Raw genomic sequence first — 25,141 nt, 5'->3', positions numbered from 1 at the left:
CTGATACCGGTCCGAAACTCTAAGGAGTGCCTTTCTGGCCCGATGCCAGGTCCGGTGGCAACGACGAATATGGGCCTGAACAGAAGGCACTGAGAGCTCCTTCTCCTGAGAAGGGAACAAGGGAGGTTGGTAGCCATACAGGCACTGGAAGGGAGACATCCCAGTGGCAGATGTAGGGGAGAGTATTGTGGGCATACTCAACCCAAGGCAACTGAGAGACCCAGGAGGTGGGGTTGGAAGAGGCCAGGCAGCGTAGCGTGGATTCCATCTTCTGGTTGGCTCTCTCCGCCTGCCCATTAGATTGGGGGGTGAAAACCAGATGTGAGACTGACTGTAGCTCCAATGGCCAAACAGAAGGACTTCCAGACAGCAGAGGTAAACTGAGGGCCACGGTCGGAAACGATATCACTGGGCAAACCGTGGACCCTGAAAACCTCCCTAACCAGGATCTCGGACGTCTCCGAGGCAGAGGGAAGCTTGGCAATTGGCACAAAGTGGGCGAACTTGCTGAATCTGTCCACGATAAGTCAGAACGACCGTGTTCCCTCAGAAGCGGGCAACCCAGTGACAAAGTCCAGGGCCAGATGCGACCATGGTCGCCGGGAATAGGAAGGGGGTGAAGTAGTCCAGAGCTGGGCCGATTGGTACTCTTATTCTGCGCACACACTGGACAGGCAGCAACATAACCCCGAGTATCCTCGGCCATGGCAGGCCACCAAAACGTCTGCGAAGAAGCGCCATCGTCCGAGCCACGCCAGGGTGACAAGCCATCTTGCTGGCGTGGGACCATTTGAGGACCGCAGGACGAACCGACTCAGGCACAAACAACCGACCGGGTGGACCGTTACCGGGGACCGGGCTGCGTCCAAGGGCCGCCATCACCTCCTCCTCAATCTTCCACCTAACAGCTCCCACGACGCAGTTCCGGGGGAGAATTGTCTCGGTCTTGGACCCACTCTCCTCCGTCTTGGAGAACATCCGAGACAAGGCGTCCGCCTTTGCCGTTCTTAGATCCAGGTCGGAACGTCAGGGAAAAATTGAATCGTCCGAAAAACAACGACCACCTGGCCTGGACGGGAGTTGAGACGTCTAGCCGATTGCACGTAAGCAAGATTCTTGTGGTCAGTCCAGACAATAAACGGTTGCTCCGCCCCTCCAACCAGTGGCGCCACTCCTCCAAGGCAAGTTTCACCGCGAGAAGCTCCCGGTTACCCACATCGTAATTCCTCTCCGCAGGCGAAAGGCGACGAGAGTAGTAGGCGCAGGGATGGAGTTTACTGTCCGTGGAGCATCGCTGCGACAGGATGGCGCCAACTCCCACATCAGACGCTGCCCACTTCAACGCACGAACTGACGGGCCGTGTCCGGTTGAGAGAGAATCGGTGCGTTGGTGAATCGCCTCTTCAAATCCAGAAACGCTCGATCCGCCTCCGGATTCCACTTGAAGCTCCTGATACTGGAAGTCAAGGCAGTTAACGGAGCGGCCACACGGCTGTAATCCCCGGATGAATCTGCGGTAGAAATTCGCAAACCCCAAAAATCTCTGGAGCTGCAATCTCGTACCGGGCTGGGCCCATTCCAGAACCGCTCTAACCTTCTCCTGGTCCATCCTAATCTCTCCCCTGGAGATGATGTACCCGAGAAAGGATGTCGTGTGGGCGTGAAACTCGCACTTCTCGGCCTTCACGAACAGGCGATTCTCCAACAATCGCTGCAGAACCTGCCGGACATGCTGGACGTGGTCGGAAGGTTCCTTCGAGAAGATCAGAATGTCATCCAGATAAACAAACACAAAGAGACCGATCATATCTCTCAGGACGTCGTTCACCATACTCTGGAATACCGCTGGAGCATTGGTCAGTCCAAACGGCATCACCTGATACCGAAGTGACCCATCGGTGTATTGAAACCCGTCAACCACTCGTCTCCCTCTCTGATCCGGGACCATGTGATACGCATTGCGTAGGTCTAGCTTGGTGAACACCGTAGCACCCTGTAAGGAGTCGAAGGCAGAACTCATCAAGGGCAGGGGATACTTGTTCTTGACCGTGATGTCATTCAACCCCCGATAATCAATACACGGTCGAAGAGAGCCATCCTTCTTACCCACAAAGAAGAATCCTGCCCCCAGGGGTGATGACGAGGGACGAACGAGACCAGCAGCTAGGACTCCTTGATGTAGGTCTCCAAAGCCTCACGTTCAGGGCGGGAGATACTGTATAACCTTCCCTTTGGGGTAGACAGCTCCAGGGAACAGGTTGATGGCACAATCATATGGTCGGTGGGGAGGGAGTGACAGAGCCTTCTGCTTACTGAACACTTCCCCCAAATCGTGATATGTCTCGGGAACCAGGGACAAATCTGGGGGTTTAGCCTCAATCACCTGACTGGGAACCGAATGGGGACAGGCAGTCTTGAGACAGTTAGCATGACAATCAAGGCTCCAACTCGTTACCTTGCCCGTCACCCAATCGAACGTGGGATTGTGTTCCTTCAGCCAGGGGTATCCAAGGACCAGAGGAACATGGGAAGACGGCAGAATGAAGAATGAAATCATCTCCGAATGATTCCCCGACAACAGCATCTTAACCGGTTCAGTCCTCATCGTGATACGTGCCAGCCTACTGCCGTTCAGAGTGGTCGCTTCAATGGCTTCCGGCAATTGCTCCTTGGAAAGCCCCAGCTGTTCCACCAACTCGGCATCAAGAAAGCTTCCATCGGCACCTGAATCGATAAAAAGCGTTAATCGCTAAGCTCTGATTCCTGTTCACAAGGGTAGCCGGAAACGGGGTCTGACAGAGGTATTGAGAGGTCGAAACTGGCTCGCTAAAAGTCCTCCCAACTTTAGCGAGCCGCGCAGTTTGACGACCGCCGGGAACAGGTGGCGAGGTAATGTCCCGAACCACCACAGTAGAGGCAACAGTTAGTCCTACGTCTGAGTTGGCGTTCCTCCTTGGTTAACCCGTGCCGCCCTACTTGCCTTGGTTCCGAATCGGGAGACAGGACCTCTCCACTAATCCTGTGTGGTGGACGATGATCGACGTATTCTGGTCCAATCCCCGACCCGACTGGAACCTGAGAAGCTGATCGATTGGACGGACCCCATTGCTTCTCCCTCCTTCGCTCTCGGACTCGATTATCCACCCGAATAGACAAGGCTACCAAGCTGTCCAGGTCACTAGGCTCCGGATAGAGATCAACTCATCCTTGAGCTGCTCCGACAGACCCTGGTAAAAGGCCGCTTGCAGAGACTCCTCATTCCACCCACTCTCCACGGCCAACGTCTTGAACTCGATCACGAAGTCGGCCACGCTGCGAGTTCCTTGGTGAAGCGAAAACAGGCGCCTAGCTGCGTCCCTCCCTCGGACGGAATGGTCGAAAAAGCTTCCTCAGCTCGGCCGTGAACCCCGGGTATGAAGCCATGCAGGGGTCTTGTCGTTCCCAAACGGCTGAAGCCCACTCCAGCGCTCGACCACGCAGCAACTCAATCACAAAGGCTATCCTAGCCTTGTCTGTGGCATAAGAGTAGGGCTGTAGATCGAACACTAACCCACACTGCATAAGGAAAGAACGGCATCTTCCCAGCTCCCCCTCATATTTATCCGCGCCGGAACCTTGGGCTCACGGAAGGACACCGCTCCAGACGCGGCAGGCGAGATGGGTGAAACCGGTAGTGGATCCTCCACCGGAAACTCGCGCTGGTTCTGGACCTCCGTCAGACCGGTAGAAAGGTTCCGAACTGCCAACGCGATCTCCTGTAGCTCCGTGCTATGATGGCCCAACATCTTCTCCTGATGGGTAATGGCATGGCGAACAGAGTCCAGGTCCGCTGGGTTCATTACTGGCCGGATCGTTCTGTCACGAGTTACAAAGCCAGAACCCAGAAGCAGACCAGGACAAGGTAAGTTGAAACGAAGGTGAGTGTTTATTTACAAGTTCAAGAGTGATGCTGAATAATCCAGGGAACAGAGCGGGCGGCGTTGATTAGTTGTTGGGGGTGCAGTGGTTGATCCGATCATGGCTCGGCAGCCGCCGACCACCAGGCAGAGGTTGGATGAAGGTTCCGGACGAGTGACTGCAGATGGAACAAAACGGAGGTAAGTAAACAACAAATCAACAAAGTGCAAAACAACAAAACTAACGCTAGAAGCTCTACGACTGATACTCTGGTAAACCTACTGTTCATGGCTAACGATCCGGCAGGGAATGGATGTTAGGCCAGAGCCTAAGAAGGGTGATGATCAGGACCAGGTGTGCAGATTGCTGATGGGATGCAGGTGCGGAAATCAAGAGAGCTCCCCGGAGCGTTCCAGAACCCTCGGGAAACTGGAGATCCCGAGCAGAAAAACTAGTCCACAGACAGGACCCGACTCAGACTGCCGGGATCGTTACAGTTGGGTTGGAGTTGTTGGTAGGTTTGGTAGTTGGGTTGGAGTTGTTGGTCGGTTTGGTAGTTGGGTTGGAGTTGTTGGTCGGTTTGGTAGTTGGGTTGGAGTTGTTGGTCGGTTTGGTAGTTGGGTTGGAGTTGTTGGTAGGTTTGGTAGTTGGGTTGGAGTTGTTGGTAGGTTTGGTAGTTGGGTTGGAGTTGTTGGTCGGTTTGGTAGTTGGGTTGGAGTTGTTGGTCGGTTTGGTAGTTGGGTTGGAGTTGTTGGTCGGTTTGGTAGTTGGGTTAGAGTTGTTGGTAGGTTTGGTAGTTGGGTTGGAGTTGTTGGTAGGTTTGGTAGTTGGGTTGGAGTTGTTGGTCGGTTTGGTAGTTGGGTTGGAGTTGTTGGTCGGTTTGGTAGTTGGGTTGGAGTTGTTGGTCGGTTTGGTAGTTGGGTTGGAGTTGTTGGTCGGTTTGGTAGTTGGGTTGGAGTTGTTGGTCGGTTTGGTAGTTGGGTTGGAGTTGTTGGTAGGTTTGGTAGTTGGGTTGGAGTTGTTGGTCGGTTTGGTAGTTGGGTTGGAGTTGTTGGTCGGTTTGGTAGTTGGGTTGGAGTTGTTGGTCGGTTTGGTAGTTGGGTTGGAGTTGTTGGTAGGTTTGGTAGTTGGGTTGGAGTTGTTGGTCGGTTTGGTAGTTGGGTTGGAGTTGTTGGTCGGTTTGGTAGTTGGGTTGGAGTTGTTGGTCGGTTTGGTAGTTGGGTTGGAGTTGTTGGTCGGTTTGGTAGTTGGGTTGGAGTTGTTGGTCGGTTTGGTAGTTGGGTTGGAGTTGTTGGTAGGTTTGGTAGTTGGGTTGGAGTTGTTGGTCGGTTTGGTAGTTGGGTTGGAGTTGTTGGTAGGTTTGGTAGTTGGGTTGGAGTTGTTGGTCGGTTTGGTAGTTGGGTTGGAGTTGTTGGTCGGTTTGGTAGTTGGGTTGGAGTTGTTGGTCGGTTTGGTAGTTGGGTTGGAGTTGTTGGTCGGTTTGGTAGTTGGGTTGGAGTTTTGCCTCTCCATCAAGGTTGTACCGCCCTCTTGTGTTGAAAAGAACGTACTTCTGGTCCAGGAGCTGGGGAAAAAAGAAAATCTTACCATATATTTTTGTAACATAGCGTAAATTAATTTGATTACGTCTATTACCAATGTTATGATCCTTATGCAGCATTCACATTGTTGATTCAATGATTCGTTCAATAATTCAATGCTGATCAAGTCTCAAGTTTTTGCTTACCTGAGTTAGAGTACCTCATAATAGGCCATAGACCTGTAGACCACACTATTTACCAGGAGAGTTTTCATCTATTTTTTTCGTAGCTGTCTGTTTACCATCACAAACCGATGCTGGCACTAAGATTGCACTCAATGAGCTGCATACGGCCATAAGTAAACAGGAAAACGCTCATCCAGAGGCAGTGCTCCTAGTGGCAGGGGACTTTAATGCAGGCAAACTGAAATCCGTTTTACCTAATTTCTACCAGCATGTCACCTGTGCAACTAGAGGCAAAAAAAACTCTAGATCACCTTTACTCCACACACAGAAACACATACATGGCTCTCCCTCGCCCTGCCTTTGGTAAATCTGACAATAACACTATCCTCCTGATTCCTGCTTACAAGCAAAAACTCAAACAGGAAGTACCAGCTCAATACATGCTAAGCTTCAGGACTGCTTCACTAGCACAGACAGGAATATGCTCCAGCTTCATTAATAAGTGCATCGACGACGTCGTCCCCACAGTGACCGTACGTACATATCCCAACCAGAAGCCATGGATTACAGGCAACATCCACACTGAGCTAAAGGCTAGAGCTTCCACTTTCAAGGAGCGGGACACTAACCAGGACGCTTATAAGAAATCCCGCTATGCCCTCCGATGAACCATCAAACAGGCAAAGCGTCAATAAAGGACTAAAATGTAATCCTACTACGCCAGCTTTGACGCTCATCGGATGTGGCAGGGCTTTTAAACAAACGATCACGGATTACAAAGGGAAACCCAGCCGCAAGCTCCCAGTGACGTGAGCCTACCAGATGAGCTAAATGCCTTCTATGCTCGCTTCGAGGCAAGCAATACTGAACCATGCATGAGAGCACCAGTTGTTCCGAACGACTGTGTGATCGCGCTCTCCGTAGCCGATGCGAGTAAGACCTTTAAACAGGTTAACATTCACAAGGCCACAGGGCCAGACGGATTACCAGGACACGTACTCAGAGCATGCGCTGACAAGCTGGTGGGTGTCTTCACTGACATTTTGAACCTCTCCATGACCCAGTCTTTAATACCTTCATGTTTCAAGCAAGCCACCACAGTCCCTGTGCCCAAGAACGCCAAGGTAACCTGTCTAAATGACTGTCGCCACGTAGCACTCACATTTGTAGCCATGAAATGCTTTGAAAGGCTGGTCGTGGCTCACATCAACACCATCATCCCAGACACCCTGGAACCGCTCCAATTCGCATACCGCACCAACAGATCTACAGATGACACAATCTCTATTGCACTGCACACTGCCCTCTCCCATCTGGACAAGAGGAACACCTATGTGAGAAAGCTATTCATTGACTACAGCTCAGCGTTCAACATCATAGTGTTCTCCAAGCTCATCACCCTGGGACTTAACACCTCCCTCTGAACTGGATCCTGGACTTCCTGACGGGCCGCCCCCAGGTGGTGAGGGTAGGCAACAACACATCTGCCACGCTGACCCTCAACACGGGGGCCCCTCAGGGGTGCGTGCTCAGTCCCCTCCTGTACTCCCTGTTCACCCATGACTGCGTGGCCAAGCACGACTCCAACACCATCATTAAGTTTACTAATGACACGACGGTGGTAGTCCTGATGTCCTGATCACCGACGACGATGAGACAGCCTAAAGAGAGGAGGTCAGTGACCTGGCAGTGTGGTGCCAGGACAACAACCTCTCCCTCAACGAGGAGCTGATCGTGGACTACAGGAAATGGAGGGCCGAGCACGCCCCCCCTTCCACATCGACGGGGCTGTAGTGGCCCGGGTCGTGTGCTTCAAGTTCTTCTGTGTCCACATCACTACGTCTGGAACCAACAGGACCCTGAACAGCTTCTACCCCCCAAGCCATAAGACTACTAAATATTTAACCAAATAGCTACCTGGACTATCTGCATTGACCAAGTTTTCATTACTCATTGTGTATTTATTTATTGTGTATTTATTTATTGTGTATTTATTTATTGTGTATTTATTTATTGTTATTTATTTATTGTTATTTTCCTCTCTGCATTGATGGGAAGGGCTCGTAACGGCCGTAAGTTTCACTGTATTTGATGTTACCCTACATATTTATTATACACTGGATTCTTGGGATAGCTCAGTCTAATATATCTACTGCTGTACATATACATTCCTAATAAAATGCATACGCACTGTTACACCATGGGTTGTTAATTGGACATTTCTTGTGGTTATTTCGTATTTTTTATTATTTTTTATTATTGATTGTGTACCTGTGTGACATTTTATTGCATTATGAGGAACTAGTAACGTAAGCATTTCGCTGCACCTGCTATAACATCTGCTAAACTGTGTACGAGACCAATAAACTTTGATTTGATGTGATTTTGATTCATGATGACAGAACAAAAAAGGATGTCATTGTTTTCAACGACTAAAAGTAGTATTAGACCAAACCGGTTGTTGTTCTTCTTCTATGGTATTATGGCGGTCCGCAAACAAACGTTATGCCACCACCACCTACTGGATGGGGTGAAAACTGATAAACCTTAACGCAGAAATAATGGGGGAAGGGGGAAAAACATGTTCCAAAAGTAAACTAAAATAAATAAATGACTCCTTCAGTCGGATTCAAATGTCTAGTCAGGCCCCTACACAGGGAGCCTGAGAGGGGGGGGACCTCTTCATTCAGTATTCCCTGCAACGCTTTGACCATGAAGTCCTGGAGATCCAAAAATATTTTCGCCATCTTCACAATGTCTAGTTTCTTAGATGTTTTATTAGTTTGTCCAGTGCAATTTATCACTTGACAATAAACGCAACAAAGTCCACCTTCTTCACTATTAGTATTTCATGATCCCCTGATTAATGGCATTTCACCACAGGCTGTGGGGCCACTACCATCCACTACCATCCACTACCATCTCATCTCCACTCGCTCCTTCAGCTATTTGTACTGCCTCCACATAGGAGACCTGCTGGATGGCCCGGAGACCTGCTGGATGGCCCGGAGACCTGCTGGATGGCCCTGAGACCTGCTGGATGGCCCTGAGACCTGCTGGATGGCCCGGAGACCTGCTGGATGGCCCTGAGACCTGCTGGATGGCCCGGAGACCTGCTGGATGGCCCTGAGACCTGCTGGATGGCCATGAGACCTGCTGGATGGCCCTAAGACCTGCTGGATGGCCCTGAGACCTGCTGGATGGCCCTAAGACCTGCTGGATGGCCCTGAGACCTGCTGGATGGCCCTGAGACCTGCTGGATGGCCCGGAGACCTGCTGGATGGCCCTGTGACCTGCTGGATGGCCCTGAGACCTGCTGGATGGCCCTGAGACCTGCTGGATGGCCCTGAGACCTGCTGGATGGCCCTGAGACCTGCTGGATGGCCCGGATGCCAGCTACTGGGACCTCCTTCACCCTTACAGGGCACTCTGGGAACTCGGGAATGTGGTTCCCACCGCATTTGCAGCACTGTGCTTCCACAGACTCTTCACCAACGCATACAGTATGTATTCCTTCTGCGAACATTTGCCACGTGTCCAAACTTTTTACAATTATTACCCTGCAGCATTTTTTGTACATATCTCACATTACCCAAGTTCTTCATGAGTCGGGAGAAACATTTCATCAAACCGCTTTCCTCCTTCTTTCCGTCTATTGTTTGGATCAAGTGACGTGCGTCTACCACTCGCTAATGGCTTGTTCAAAACAACTGAGAACTTGGAATTCGGAACTTGAAAATCTCAATCTTCAGTATGACAACTGGGAACTCGTGGAAAAAACAAGCACCAACTGGGAACAATAATTTTCTTTACGCCGTACGTCATCTTCTTCACGCAATCTCGTGGCTCTGTTAGTTTTTAACCATATGATGAGGATTGTTCAGTGGACTATGGGATAGACATGGTTAATCAACAAACACGGAGCCAGGATTGAACATTGATACATCTCTGTTGCTAGGCAAGAACGTAATTGGTTTCTCTCCCTGGGTTCATGTGTTTGTTCTCTGGTCATCTGACCTGTCTTCGGTTGTCTTATCTGATGAAAGTCGCTCTGGATAAGAGCATCTGCTAAACGACTAAAAATGTTTTGTTTTTTTATGTAAATAAAACCAGGCCTCACCCTTTGTCTCTCCATGAGCGTCTTCCTGATTAAATTACAGCGTGACGGGGTGGGACATTAAAACCTCCCCACTATACCAACTAACCCTACACCCTTTAAACCTCCCCACTATACCAACTAACCCTCCACCCATTAAAACCTCCCCACTATACCAACTAACCCTCCACCCATTAAAACCTCCCCACTATACCAACTAACCCTACACCCTTTAAACCTCCCCACTATACCAACTAACCCTACACCCTTTAAACCTCCCCACTATACCAACTAACCCTACACCCTTTAAACCTCCCCACTATACCAACTAACCCTACACCCTTTAAACCTCCCCACTATACCAACTAACCCTACACCCTTTAAACCTCCCCACTATACCAACTAACCCTACACACTTTAAACCTCCCCACTATACCAACTAACCCTACACCCTTTAAACCTCCCCACTATACCAACTAACCCTCCACCCATTAAAACCTCCCCACTATACCAACTAACCCTACACCCTTTAAACCTCCCCACTATACCAACTAACCCTCCACCCATTAAAACCTCCCCACTATACCAACTAACCCTACACCCTTTAAACCTCACCACTATACCAACTAACCCTACACCCTTTAAACCTCACCACTATACCAACTAACCCTACACCCTTTAAACCTCACCACTATACCAACTAACCCTACACCCATTAAAACCTCACCACTATACCAACTATCCCTAAACCCATTAAAACCTCACCACTATACCAACTATCCCTAAACCCATTAAAACCTCACCACTATACCAACTATCCCTAAACCCATTAAAACCTCACCACTATACCAACTAACCCTTAACCCATTAAAACCTCACCACTATACCAACTATCCCTAAACCCATTAAAACCTCACCACTATACCAACTAACCCTACACCCATTAAAACCTCACCACTATACCAACTAACCCTACACCCATTAAACCTCACCACTATACCAACTAACCCTACACCCATTAAAACCTCACCACTATACCAACTATCCCTAAACCCATTAAAACCTCACCACTATACCAACTAACCCTTAACCCATTAAAACCTCACCACTATACCAACTATCCCTAAACCCATTAAAACCTCACCACTATACCAACTAACCCTACACCCATTAAAACCTCACCACTATACCAACTAACCCTACACCCATTAAACCTCACCACTATACCAACTAACCCTACACCCATTAAAACCTCACCACTCAAGAGTAACAAACAGCAGTAACATTGATTTATTGATGTATTGATTTATCTTAGATTCATGCTGACTACTTTGAGGATTTGTTTCTGGCTAAGTTGTTGATACGGTGGCTCAAGAGGGACAAACAGTAATATTTTACAAGCGAAGGTCTTTAGAGAGTATGATGGTCACTTCGCTTAGCTGAGTTCTGAAAGTAGCAAACCAAATCTAGCAAGTATTCAGACCCCTTCCCCTTTTCCACATTTTGTTACGTTACAGCCTTGTTCTATAATGGATTAAACATATACTTTTCCTCATATCTCTAAACACAATACCCCATAATGACAAAGCAAAAATAGGTTATCACATTTACATAAGTATTCAGACCCTTTACTCAGTACTGTGTTAAAGCACCTTTGGCAGCGATTACAGCCTCGAGTCTTCTTGGGTATGATGCTATAAGTTTGGCACAGGTTAAATGGGGAGTGTCTCCCATTCTTCTCTGCAGATCCTCTCAAGCTCTGGCAGGTTGGATGGGGAGTGTCGCTGCACAGCTATTTTCAGGTCCCTCCAGAGATGTTCGATCGGGTTCAAGTCCGGGCTCTCCTGCATTGTCTTGGCTGTGTGCTTAGGGTTGTTGTCCTGTTGGAAGGTGAACGTTCACCCCAGTCTGAGGTCCTGAGCGCTCTGGAGCAGGTTTTCATCAAGGATCTCTCTGTACTTTACTCTGTTCATCCTTCTCTCGATCCTGACTAGTCTCCCAGTCAATGCCGCTGAAAACATCCCCACAGCATGATGCTGCCACCACCATGCTTCACCGTAGGGATGGTGCCAGGTTTCCTCCAGACGTGACGCTTGGCATTAAGGCCAAAGAGTTCCATCTTGGTTTCATCAGACCAGGGAATCTTGTTTCTCAAGGTCTGAGAGTCTTTAGGTGCCTTTTCGCAAACTCCAAGCAGGCTGTCATGTGCCTTTTACTGAGGAGTGGCTTCCATCTGGCCACCCTACCACAAAGGCCTGATTGGTGGAATGCTGCAGAGATGGTTGTCCTTCTGGAAGGTTCTCCCATCTCCACAGAGGAACTCTAGAGCTCTGTCAAAGTGACCATCAGGTTCTTGGTCACCTCCCTGGGGGCAGAGGGAACACCTATACAGGTACTGATGAGGGGATATGAACCAGGTGTGTGTAAAAACAAGACAAAACAAATGGAATGATGAGATGAGGAGCGGCAGTGGCTAGAAGGCTGGTGACGATGAACGCCTAAGCCTGCCCGAACAAGGAGAGGAGGCAGCCTCGGAGGAAGTCATGACAGTACCAACAGCTCCCGATCACCAACGTCGTAGTTCTGCTCCGCCGAGGTGAGCTTCTTAGAGAAGAAGGCACAGGGGAGGAGCTTGGGTGGCGTGCCCAAGGGTTGGGATAGGACAACGCCGATAGGACAACACCGATAGTACAGCACCGATAGGACAGCACCGATAGGACAGCACCGATAGGACAGCACCGATAGGACAGCGCCGACCCCTACCTCGGACGCGTCCACCTCCACTACGAACTGTAGTGATGGATCGGGATGGGCCAGTACCGGGGCTGAGGTGAACAGAACCCTCAGGTTACTGAAGGCCCTGTCAGCCTCCGCAGACCAGCGGAGCCGGGACGGCCCAACCTTCAACAGAGATGTGATGGGAGCTGCGACCTTGCCAAAGCCCCGGATAAACCTCCGACTAGTAGTTGGCAAAGCCAATAAAGCGCTGCACCTCCTTAACCGTGGTTGGAATCGGCCAATTACTCACGGCTGAAATGCGATCTCCCTCCATCTCCACACCTGAGGTGGTAATGCGGTATCCAAGGAAGGAGAAGGACTTTTGAAAAAACAGACACTTTTCTGCCTTGGCATGAAGGTCATGTTCCAGCAGTCGGGCCAGACCTCTGCGAACCAGGGACACATGCTCAGCGCGTGTAGCGGAATAAACCAGAATGTAATCGATGTAGACCACTACACCGCGACCAAGCATGTCCTGAAACACCTCGTTCACAAAGGACTGGAAGACGGATGGAGCATTCATCAAACTGTAAGGCATCACCAGGTATTCGTAATGCCGAGGGCGGACCCCTTCTCCCGCTCCGATGGAGCCGGGCTGATGTTTGAGAGGTATACCTCCAGTTTTAGGAGGAATCCCTGGCAGAGGGCAGCTGGCCAATGGTGTGAAGTGTCCGTGTGAAAACAGTGCTTCAGGGTTACCTCCATTTTGAGGCCCTTATTCCTTCTCATGCCATAAATGTGGAAACCTCCTCCAGTACTGGTTATGGACCTTGACAATGTTTTACTGTGACATGAATTCTGCTGTGTTGAATTGACCATATTTTACTGTGACATGAATTCTGCTGTGTTGAATTGACCATCTTTTACATAAAATCTGTTGTATTGAATTGACCATCTATTACATGAAATACAGTGGGGGAAAAAAGTATTTAGTCAGCCACCAATTGTGCAAGTTCTCCCACTTAAAAAGATGAGAGAGGCCTGTAATTTTCATCATAGGTACACGTCAACTATGACAGACAAATTGAGATTTTTTTTCCCAGAAAATCACATTGTAGGATTTTTAATGAATTTATTTGCAAATTATGGTGGAAAATAAGTATTTGGTCACCTACAAACAAGCAAGATTTCTGGCTCTCACAGACCTGTAACTTCTTCTTTAAGAGGCTCCTCTGTCCTCCACTCGTTACCTGAATTAATGGCACCTGTTTGAACTTGTTATCAGTATAAAAGACACCTGTCCACAACCTCAAACAGTCACACTCCAAACTCCACTATGGCCAAGACCAAAGAGCTGTCAAAGGACACCAGAAACAAAATTGTAGACCTGCACCAGGCTGGGAAGACTGAATCTGCAATAGGTAAGCAGATTGGTTTGAAGAAATCAACTGTGGGAGCAATTATTAGGAAATGGAAGACATACAAGACCACTGATAATCTCCCTCGATCTGGGGCTCCACGCAAGATCTCACCCCCGTGGGGTCAAAATGATCACAAGAACGGTGAGCAAAAATCCCAGAACCACACGGGGGGACCTAGTGAATGACCTGCAGAGAGCTGGGACCAAAGTAACAAAGCCTACCATCAGTAACACACTACGCCGCCAGGGACTCAAATCCTGCAGTGCCAGACGTGTCCCCCTGCTTAAGCCAGTACATGTCCAGGCCCGTCTGAAGTTTGCTAGAGTGCATTTGGATGATCCAGAAGAGGATTGGGAGAATATCATATGGTCAGATGAAACCAAAATATAACTTTTTGGTAAATACTCAACTCGTCGTGTTTGGAGGACAAAGAATGCTGAGCTGCATCCAAAGAACACCATACCTACTGTGAAGCATGGGGGTGGAAACATCATGCTTTGGGACTGTTTTTCTGCAAAGGGACCAGGACGACTGATCCATGTAAAGGAAAGAATGAATGGGGCCATGTATTGTGAGATTTTGAGTGAAAACCTCCTTCCATCAGCAAGGCCATTGAAGATTAAACGTGGCTGGGTCTTTCAGCATGACAATGATCCCAAACACACCGCCCGGGCAACGAAGGAGTGGCTTCGTAAGAAGCATTTCAAGGTCCTGGAGTGGCCTAGCCAGTCTCCAGATCTCAACCCCATAGAAAATCTTTGGAGGGAGTTGAAAGTCTGTGTTGCCCAGCAACAGCCCCAAAACATCACTGCTCTAGAGGAGATCTGCATGGAGGAATGGGCCAAAATACCAGCAACAGTGTGAAAAAACCTTGTGAAGACTTACAGAAAAAGTTTGACCTGTGTCATTGCCAACAAAGGGTATATAACAAAGTATTGAGAAACTTTTGTTATTGACCAAATACCTATTTTCCACCATAATTTGCAAATAAATGCATTAAAAATCCTACAATGTGATCTTCTGGATTTTTTTTTCTCATTTTGTCTGTCATAGTTGACGTGTACCTATGATGAAAATTACAGGCCTCTCTCATCTTTTTAAGTGGGAGAACTTGCACAATTGGTGGCTGACTAAATACTTTTTTTCCCCACTGTATGTTGTATTGAATTGATTAATCTGTTGTACTGAATTGATTAATGGTGTCCACGTATGATGCTAAGTTTTTTGTAAAGCTTGTATTTTGTCATTGACAATATCAAGACAACTGGATCAGTTAGTCAATCATTTTATTTAAGCTTTTCCCACTTAAGTGGATGGGCTGTTGTGATGAGCCCCTGTGCAGTTGTTTACAGCATAAAGTTCCTATTCAGAGCAGAATCTCCAGGTGACATCTTGATGTCCTGGCAGCACATTCCAAATGAGGACTTGCAACCCATGCCAACCTACGCAATCCAACAAAGATGCCCTTCAGGCCTCATGAAGGACGGCTTCTAGAGACAACAGATGCTGACTTAAAGCTTGTGAAAGAAGGCAAGCTGAGGGTTGATTGGCTGAAGCAAAGGAAAGATATTCCACACCCTGATGGTCATCCTTTGACAGGATCCTCTGACCACTTTGTCTTAATGATCCATTTCAGGAGGATAACACCAAGGACACACTGAGACGGATGGAGCTCGTACCAGACCTGGCGTGGTGGGTGAAGGATGCACTGAGACGGACGGGGCTCGTACCAGAGCTGGCGGGGTGGGTGAAGGATGCACTGAGACGGACGGAGCTCGTACCAGAGCTGGCGTGGTGGGTGAAGGATGCACTGAGACGGACGGAGCTCGTACCAGAGCTGGCGGGGTGGGTGAAGGATGCACTGAGACGGACGGGGCTCGTACCAGAGCTGGCGGGGTGGGTGAAGGATGCACTGAGACGGACGGAGCTCGTACCAGAGCTGGCGTGGTGGGTGAAGGATGCACTGAGACGGACGGAGCTCGTACCAGAGCTGGCGTGGTGGGTGACGGATGCACTGAGACGGACGGAGCTCGTACCAGAGCTGGCGTGGTGGGTGAAGGATGCACTGAGACGGATGGAGCTCGTACCAGAGCTGGCGGGGTGGGTGACGGATGCACTGAGACGGATGGAGCTCGTACCAGAGCTGGCGTGGTGGGTGAAGGATGCACTGAGACGGACGGAGCTCGTACCAGAGCTGGCGTGGTGGGTGAAGGATGCACTGAGACGGACGGAGCTCGTACCAGAGCTGGCGTGGTGGGTGAAGGATGCACTGAGACGGACGGAGCTCGTACCAGAGCTGGCGTGGTGGGTGACGGATGCACTGAGACGGACGGAGCTCGTACCAGAGCTGGCGTGGTGGGTGAAGGATGCACTGAGACGGACGGAGCTCGTACCAGAGCTGGCGGGGTGGGTGACGGATGCACTGAGACGGATGGAGCTCGTACCAGAGCTGGCGTGGTGGGTGAAGGATAAACTGAGACGGACGGGGCTCGTACCAGAGCTGGCGTGGTGGTTGAAGGATGCACTGAGACGGACGGAGCTCGTACCAGAGCTGGCGTGGTGGGTGACGGATGCACTGAGACGGACGGAGCTCGTACCAGAGCTGGCGTGGTGGGTGACGGATGCACTGAGACGGACGGAGCTCGTACCAGAGCTGGCGTGGTGGGTGAAGGATGCACTGAGACGGACGGAGCTCGTACCAGAGCTGGCGTGGTGGGTGATGGATGCACTGAGACGGACGGAGCTCGTACCAGAGCTGGCGTGGTGGGTGACGGATGCACTGAGACGGACGGAGCTCGTACCAGAGCTGGCGTGGTGGGTGACGGATGCACTGAGACGGACGGAGCTCGTACCAGAGCTGGCGTGGTGGGTGACGGATGCACTGAGACGGACGGAGCTCGTACCAGAGCTGGCGTGGTGGGTGAAGGATGCACTGAGACGGACGGAGCTCGTACCAGACCTGGCGTGGTGGGTGACGGATGCACTGAGACGGACGGAGCTCGTACCAGAGCTGGCGTGGTGGGTGAAGGATGCACTGAGACGGACGGAGCTCGTACCAGAGCTGGCGTGGTGGGTGAAGGATGCACTGAGACGGACGGAGCTCGTACCAGAGCTGGCGTGGTGGGTGACGGATGCACTGAGACGGACGGAGCTCGTACCAGAGCTGGCGTGGTGGGTGAAGGATGCACTGAGACGGACGGAGCTCGTACCAGAGCTGGCGTGGTGGGTGAAGGATGCACTGAGACGGATGGAGCTCGTACCAGAGCTGGCGTGGTGGGTGAACTCCCAGGTAGCAGAGCAGCTTCTCTAGAATGAAGAAAAACATTTTTTAAACATGATGACCCCGCCGGCTCACATCTTTCTTGCGCCCAACATTCTCTACCACTACAACACTGCAGAGAACCAAAATGAGCAGCCAATCTTAACAAGGACTTGAATGGTGTGCAAACTGATCTTGACATGAACGGGCAAGCTGTCCCAGGTAAGTCTTTATTCTTCCTCATGTTGTTATTGTCTTTTTTAATGTCCTCCAGCTGTCATCATGCCTGCCATTCATTATATCATACATTATGGCTCAACCTGCACATTTCATCCAATCCACAGCTTAGCATTGTGTTGTCATATTGTATTATGTGCGATCATAGGTGAGAAGTTAGGTTGCTGTGACGGAATATGAGAACTACATATGCTCTTTATGTATACTGTGTCATTGGAGAGAGATTTCATGGGAGTTTGGTTTCGTGGTATAATGGTCTGCACTTCTTAGTATGTGTTGTTTTTACATTTAAATTGTGCAGACACTCTTATCCAGAGCGATTTACAGTTAGTGAGTACATACATTATTTTTTATATTTTTCATACTGGCCCCCCGTGGGATTACCACATTGTCTGTAACCAAATGTGTCTTATGTAATCAGGAACATCCCAAAGCCAATGTGGGGATCACTGTGAGACCTTGATTCTGCCATCAAACCTCAAGCCCTGCAGATCAACCTTGACCTTGGGATGTCATCCTCTTCAGGAGAAACTGGTACACAGGAACATAATCGCATAAAACTTTTAGTTTTTCCTCACAGCTATTGTTTAGCTGAGTGGATGTGAAATGCTTTTGGTTTGCTTGGTTTGATAGGTTATAGCTATGGTGATTAATGGCACTGCCAAGGTGGAGAGAAGGTCCAGGAAGATAGAAATCCTTGTGGATGTGGCGGAGCGGTTCCTTGGGCTGAAAGATTTCTCGGTGAAGGAGTTACATGGAATATTGTGACAAGCCGTACCAACTTCTCAGGCCCTAGAGCAGGGAGATATGGAGATTTGAAAGAAGGAAGAAGTGGGAGTTTTTGTTTTGTCAATTTACTATTTTTATTTGGGTCGATTAAGTTAGTTTCCCCATTAGGTATGGATTTTCTTTTTACCTTGTTTTGGTTTCAACCCGTCCAGTTGGTGGCAGCAATACACCTTTTGGGGTTGTAGTCCGCCATAAAACCCACAGAAGAAGAAGGACTTTGAGGAGCTACGGGTAGGCAGCGGCACAACGATTGATTTCGCTATTTTATAAATGTGTAGTGTCAGTTTAAAGGCGCTAGACTTTGCTTTATGTAGCCGAAAAAAAACTTAGCGAACTGTGAAATGATGCATATCTGTTGTTTTACCTAGTTAACATGTAGGTACCTAACAACGATTAGCCATCGGCTTAGGAAAGCCAAATCGTTTAGTAACAGCTAGCTAATGCACCTAAACATTGTTTTACTGCATAAAACAGGAAGCATGTTAACTGTTCGCTATATTGACGTTCAAATGTGTGGACTAGCATAGCTAGCTAGCTAACGTTAGTATTTCCAGTGTAGGCTAGCTATTTTCGCTAGATATGGACAGCTGTTAGCTAGCTAGCATCACACACGGGTATAAAATAAGGATACTTTCAGAGGATTGAGCTTGTAGACAAGGTGCCCTAGACTGCCATGATTTACTCTGCAAACATTACTGTAATGTAATAGATCAAATAAGATACTTTAGTTAGCTACGTGGAAGCTAGCTAGCCAACGTGAACTAGCCACCAATCTATTCTGGAGGTGTTTATTACGGCGTTTTGCAACAAAACCGTTTACTCCAAACGCTCTTCAACGTGACGTGAAAGCTGTTGGGTTCTTAAATGTAAATTGTAGTACATTTTAATTGTATGGTTGCCATTAGTCTGCAAAGTGTGGCACAAACTGCATATCTATAAGTGATCGCTTCTTCCATATGCTCTAAAGTGGAGTTAAGTCCCAAATTCTTCCAGCCACTTTATATATTTTTTAAAGGAGACACGACTGAACTACAACTTCCGTCTTAAGAACAAAATGGAAGTCGACCGCGTTTGGAGTAAACTGTTTTGCAACAATCGGCGTAATGAATACACCCCAGGTTAGTTGTTATTATTCTCGCTAGAAAAGTAAATCACAGCTGTTAGTGCAGGGCTTTCCAAACCCGGTTCCTGGAGAGCTACCCTGCTGTAGGTTTTTTGCTCCAACCCCAGTTGTAACTAACTTCATTTTATCAACCAGCGCATTAGTAGAATCAGGTGCGCTAGATTAGGGTTGGAGTGAAGACCTCTTCCAGGAACAAGGTTTGGGAGCCTTGTTCACATTGGCAGGTTGAAGTGACTCAAATCAAAATAAAAATACATATCCGACTCGAATCTGTTCTTTTTCCTACAGCCAAAAAAATAAATAAAATCGGATATTTCAAGCCAAGTCCAATAAAAATCTGATTCCTGGCCACGTGACTTGTCTGTGGTCAGATCTGATTTATTTGCCCTCAAGTGGTTTGTAGACTGTTATTTGGCATATCTTGTTGCTTCCTAGCTACTCTGTTCACAGTTTGATAAGAACATGTGGTAGCTAACTAGCTTGTAAATAGTTTACAAACAAATGAGTGAATGTGCTAGTAAGCTAAACAGCTACCAAGCTAGCAAGTTGACTGCTGTGGCTAGACAAAAAGGACTCGTTTTGGAAAGTTGGATCATTTTATTGAGGCTTTAAAAGTGTCCTTTACATTATGATTTTGAACATTAAAAGCAACTGGGAAACGTCTGTGGCAGGCATTTTCAGTGTATCTTGCTACACGTGGTCCTCTGTAGCTCAATTGGTAGAGCATGGTGCTTGTAACGCCAGGGTAGTGGGTTCGATCCCCGGGACCACCCATACGTAAAAATGTATGCACACATGACTGTAAGTCGCTTTGGATAAAAGCGTCTGCTAAATGGTATATTATTATTATATTATTACATAACTCCTGAGTGATGGGAAGCACCACCACCTATCAGCCTACACCACTGTGCACACACCTGTTGTTACTATGACAACTAGCTTAGCCATGTCAGCCAATGACTGCTGTCTGAACACTCGTCAGGCTCCGGACCTGGTAGAGTAAGAGAGGAATACCCCTGCCCCATAACAATACCTATTTGTGTACAGCGTTATTGTATAGCCTAACCAATTCTTATCCATGAGCGTGATTCTGCAGTCCCACAGTTTTCCGTTGCCTACCTGACCACAGTGTTGTTTTTCTATTTTAAAGTCAAGCTCGGCCTCACTGTTCTTCTTCTGCCTTGCCAATGCTATTCTCTCCCTGCTGGATGTTTGATTTGATCTAATGGCTCTGGCCTTATTCTCAGCATTTCAGATGCTTAGTGGTCACATATAAGACAACAGGAAGTAGACATTTAACAGCTGAAGGATGGACCATGTAATGAAGGGTCAGTTGGGGCTTTCTTCCTGTTCTGTTCTGTGGGGGCTGTGGATGGAGTATGTGGGAGGGATGGGACTGATCAACATCTTCATTTCCTGTTCTGTGGGGGCTGTGGATGGAGTATGTGGGAGGGATGGGACTTTAATTCACACGTATTATCAAATGTATCAATTGATCATCAAAATAGCTATATTCTGGGTAGTTTCACAATGTCAGTTAGCCATTAAGTTCTAGAAGACGTGTTTTGTGTTTTTGCTTTTAACAAGTTTCTAACCTGGCTGTGCCATGTAAGGATATCATTACATTTAGTCATTATAAAATGTCTTATTTTGTTAAAATATGTGCTTTAATATATTGCCTAGACGTGACATTGTGCTATATTTCCTCTGTATTAATTTAAATCTAGCTTTTACAATTGCATCCTAGTTAGCCTACATAGTTTTCCATTTGTAAACACATTTTACAATTTCAAAATGTGGCTAATCAATCATAATTTGAATGAAAGAAAACATGCGCATGAGAACCTGAGTTTTCCTATATTGGCAAGATGATTAGCAAAATTATTCATTACACTGTTCAAACAGATGAACATTGCTGCCTTACATTGACAATGTGTCCTCATGTCTGCCCTTGTCTTCCAGAGCATGGGATCAAGTTTCAGACTGTTGCTGGGCTTCACCGGGCGAAACACAAGCGGTCGCAAGCATGAACTCCTTCTGAGGGCCTTGCACCTCCTAAAGAACGCCTCCTGCAGTCCAGCCCAAAATCAAGGAACTTTATCAACAGCACTACCCCAGGGCGATAGACAGTAGTCTCCCCGACATAGCGGTCATCACGTCGACGTTCTTCTAGGCAGTGGAAGGTGGTGTTGGTGTTATCGTGGTGAGCTCTGACCTCACTGACCTGTCCCCCGACGGTGGTGTCGCCCTGGACTCTTACCTGCTATCTGATTCGCTGGTCCTGTCTGGTGATTCGCTGCTGCTACACGAGGAGACCAATAAGGAGCTGAGGATGAACCTCCAGCAGCCCGACCCTCTCATCCCCCCTGTCCACCCAGACGTCCAGATGAAGTCTCTGCCGTTCTACGACGTGTTGGACATCCTCATCAAACCCTCCAGCCTGGGTCAGTGTCTCTGGTAAATCTATCTAGGTGGAACCCTACCATATTACTGGGCAGGCTTTACGTTACTGGTGACGTGAATGATTACTGATAGACTCTGATTAGGTGTCTGAACGTTCGTTCACGCTGGTCACAATCGGTCCATTTCTTGTTGTAAATTCCATTTTTGAGCCTGAAATCAGCCTGTAGGCTCTAAACTTTAGACAGTTCTCCTAGATCCAATGATGGGTGTTGTCAATATCATAATAGCTTTCTGGTCATCTGGATACTGGCCAGGCTTGACGTTACTGACCAAAGACTGCAATGAAGTGTCTGAATGTTTGTGTCACAATCTGATGTCCTTATTCTATTAGGAGGCAGCACTGTTCAGAGATACCACCAAGAGAAATACTTCCTCTTCGCCTTGACGCCTCAACAAGTCAGGGAGGTGTGCATCTCCAGGTATGGCCTACCCTACCCTACCCTACTCTACCCTACCCTACTGTTACCCTACTCTACCCTACTCTACTGTTACCCTACTCTACCCTACTCTACCCTACTGTACTGTTACCCTACTCTACCCTACTATGCTGTTACCCTACTCTACCCTACTCTACCCTACTGTACTGTTACCCTACTCTACCCTACTCTACTGTTACCCTACTCTACCCTACTCTACTGTTACCCTACTCTACCCTACTCTACCCTACTCTACCCTACTCTACCCTACTCTACTGTTACCCTACTCTACTGTTACCCTACTCTACCCTACTGTACTGTTACCCTACTCTACCCTACTGTACTGTTACCCTACTCTACCCTACCCTACTGTTACCCTACTCTACCCTACTCTACTGTTACCCTACTCTACCCTACTCTACCCTACTGTACTGTTACCCTACTCTACCCTACTATGCTGTTACCCTACTCTACCCTACTCTACCCTACTGTACTGTTACCCTACTCTACCCTACTCTACTGTTACCCTACTCTACCCTACTCTACTGTTACCCTACTCTACCCTACTGTACTGTTACCCTACTCTACCCTACTGTACTGTTACCCTACTCTACCCTACTCTACCCTACTCTACCCTACTCTACTGTTACCCTACTTCACCCTACTCTACTGTTACCCTACTCTACCCTACTCTACTGTTACCCTACTCTACCCTACTGTATTGTTACCCTACTCTACCCTACTCTACTGTTACCCTACTCTACCCTACTCTACTGTTACCCTACTCTACCCTACTGTATTGTTACCCTACTCTACCCTACTCTACTGTTACCCTACTCTACCCTACTGTACTGTTACCCTACTCTACCCTACTCTACTGTTACCCTACTCTACCCTACTCTACCCTACTGTACTGTTACCCTACTCTACCCTACTCTACTGTTACCCTACTCTACCCTACTGTACTGTTACCCTACTCTACCCTACTCTACTGTTACCCTACTCTACCCTACCCTACTCTACCCTACTCTACTGTTACCCTACTCTACCCTACTGTATTGTTACCCTACTCTACCCCACTGTACTGTTACCCTACTCTACCCTACTCTACTGTTACCCTACTCTACCCTACTCTACTGTTACCCTACTCTACCCTACTCTACCCTACCCTACTCTACCCTACTCTACCCTACCCTACTCTACCCTACTCTACCCCACTCTACTGTTACCCTACTCTACCCTACTCTACTGTTACCCTACTCTACCCTACTCTACTGTTACCCTACTCTACCCTACTCTACTGTTACCCTACTCTACCCTACTCTACTGTTACCCTACTCTACCCTACTCTACTGTTACCCTACTCTACTGTTACCCTACCCTACCCTACTCTACCCTACTCTACCCTACTCTACTGTTACCCTACTCTACCCTACTCTACCCTACTCTACTGTTACCCTACTCTACCCTACTCTACTGTTACCCTACTCTACCCTACTGTACTGTTACCCTACTCTACCCTACTCTACCCTACTCTACTGTTACCCTACTCTACTGTTACCCTACCCTACCCTACTCTACCCTACTCTACCCTACTCTACTGTTACCCTACTATACTGTTACCCTACCCTACCCTACTCTACCCTACTCTACCCTACTCTACCCTACCCTACTCTACCCTACTCTACTGTTACCCTACTCTACCCTACTCTACTGTTACCCTACTCTACCCTACTCTACTGTTACCCTACTCTACCCTACTCTACCCTACTGTACTGTTACCCTACTCTACCCTACTCTACCCTACTGTACTGTTACCCTACTCTACCCTACTGTACTGTTACCCTACTCTACCCTACTCTACTGTTACCCTACTCTACCCTACTCTACTGTTACCCTACTCTACCCTACTGTACTGTTACCCTACTCTACCCTACTCTACTGTTACCCTACTCTACCCTACTCTACCCTACTGTACTGTTACCCTACTCTACCCTACTGTACTGTTACCCTACTCTACCCTACTGTACTGTTACCCTACTCTACCCTACTGTACTGTTACCCTACTCTACCCTACTATACTGTTACCCTACTCTACCCTACTGTACTGTTACCCTACTCTACCCTACTCTACTGTTACCCTACTCTACCCTACTGTATTGTTACCCTACTCTACCCTACTCTACTGTTACCCTACTCTACCCTACTGTACTGTTACCCTACTCTACCCTACTCTACCCTACTCTACTGTTACCCTACTCTACCCTACTCTACCCTACTGTACTGTTACCCTACTCTACCCTACTCTACTGTTACCCTACTCTACCCTACTGTACTGTTACCCTACTCTACCCTACTCTACTGTTACCCTACTCTACCCTACTCTACCCTACCCTACTCTACCCTACTCTACTGTTACCCTACTCTACCCTACTGTATTGTTACCCTACTCTACCCCACTGTACTGTTACCCTACTCTACCCTACTCTACTGTTACCCTACTCTACCCTACTCTACTGTTACCCTACTCTACCCTACTCTACCCTACCCTACTCTACCCTACTCTACCCTACCCTACTCTACCCTACTCTACCCCACTCTACTGTTACCCTACTCTACCCTACTCTACTGTTACCCTACTCTACCCTACTCTACCCTACCCTACTCTACCCTACTCTACCCTACCCTACTCTACCCTACTCTACCCTACTCTACTGTTACCCTACTCTACCCTACTCTACTGTTACCCTACTCTACCCTACTCTACTGTTACCCTACCCTACCCTACTCTACTGTTACCCTACTCTACCCTACTCTACTGTTACCCTACTCTACCCTACTGTACTGTTACCCTACTCTACCCTACTCTACCCTACTCTACTGTTACCCTACTCTACTGTTACCCTACCCTACCCTACTCTACCCTACTCTACCCTACTCTACTGTTACCCTACTCTACTGTTACCCTACCCTACCCTACTCTACCCTACTCTACCCTACTCTACCCTACCCTACTC

At 48.2% G+C, this 25,141-nt stretch overlaps 1 protein-coding gene across 2 annotated transcripts in view; it reads left to right on the top strand.

Annotated features, from left to right (window-relative positions):
• Nucleotides 1-21,414: 21,414 nt before the first annotated feature.
• Nucleotides 21,415-25,141, top strand: part of LOC121584471 (E3 SUMO-protein ligase PIAS2) — a 42,918-nt gene continuing 39,191 nt past the window's right edge. Inside the window, exons 1-2 of one of the 2 annotated variants that reach the window (XM_041900359.2) lie at nt 21,415-21,689; nt 22,040-22,127. In XM_041900359.2, the coding sequence (XP_041756293.1) occupies nt 21,578-21,689; nt 22,040-22,127 (200 nt within the window). In that variant the 5' untranslated portion in view covers nt 21,415-21,577. Of the gene's footprint in view, nt 21,703-22,039; nt 22,128-25,141 lie in introns of both variants that reach the window. The other variant, XM_041900360.2, reaches the window with a different exon arrangement.

This window comes from Coregonus clupeaformis, chromosome 16, assembly GCF_020615455.1.
Source record: "Coregonus clupeaformis isolate EN_2021a chromosome 16, ASM2061545v1, whole genome shotgun sequence".
NCBI classification, from domain to species: Eukaryota; Metazoa; Chordata; class Actinopteri; order Salmoniformes; family Salmonidae; genus Coregonus; species Coregonus clupeaformis.
This window is presented reverse-complemented; position numbering and strand designations above follow the sequence as displayed.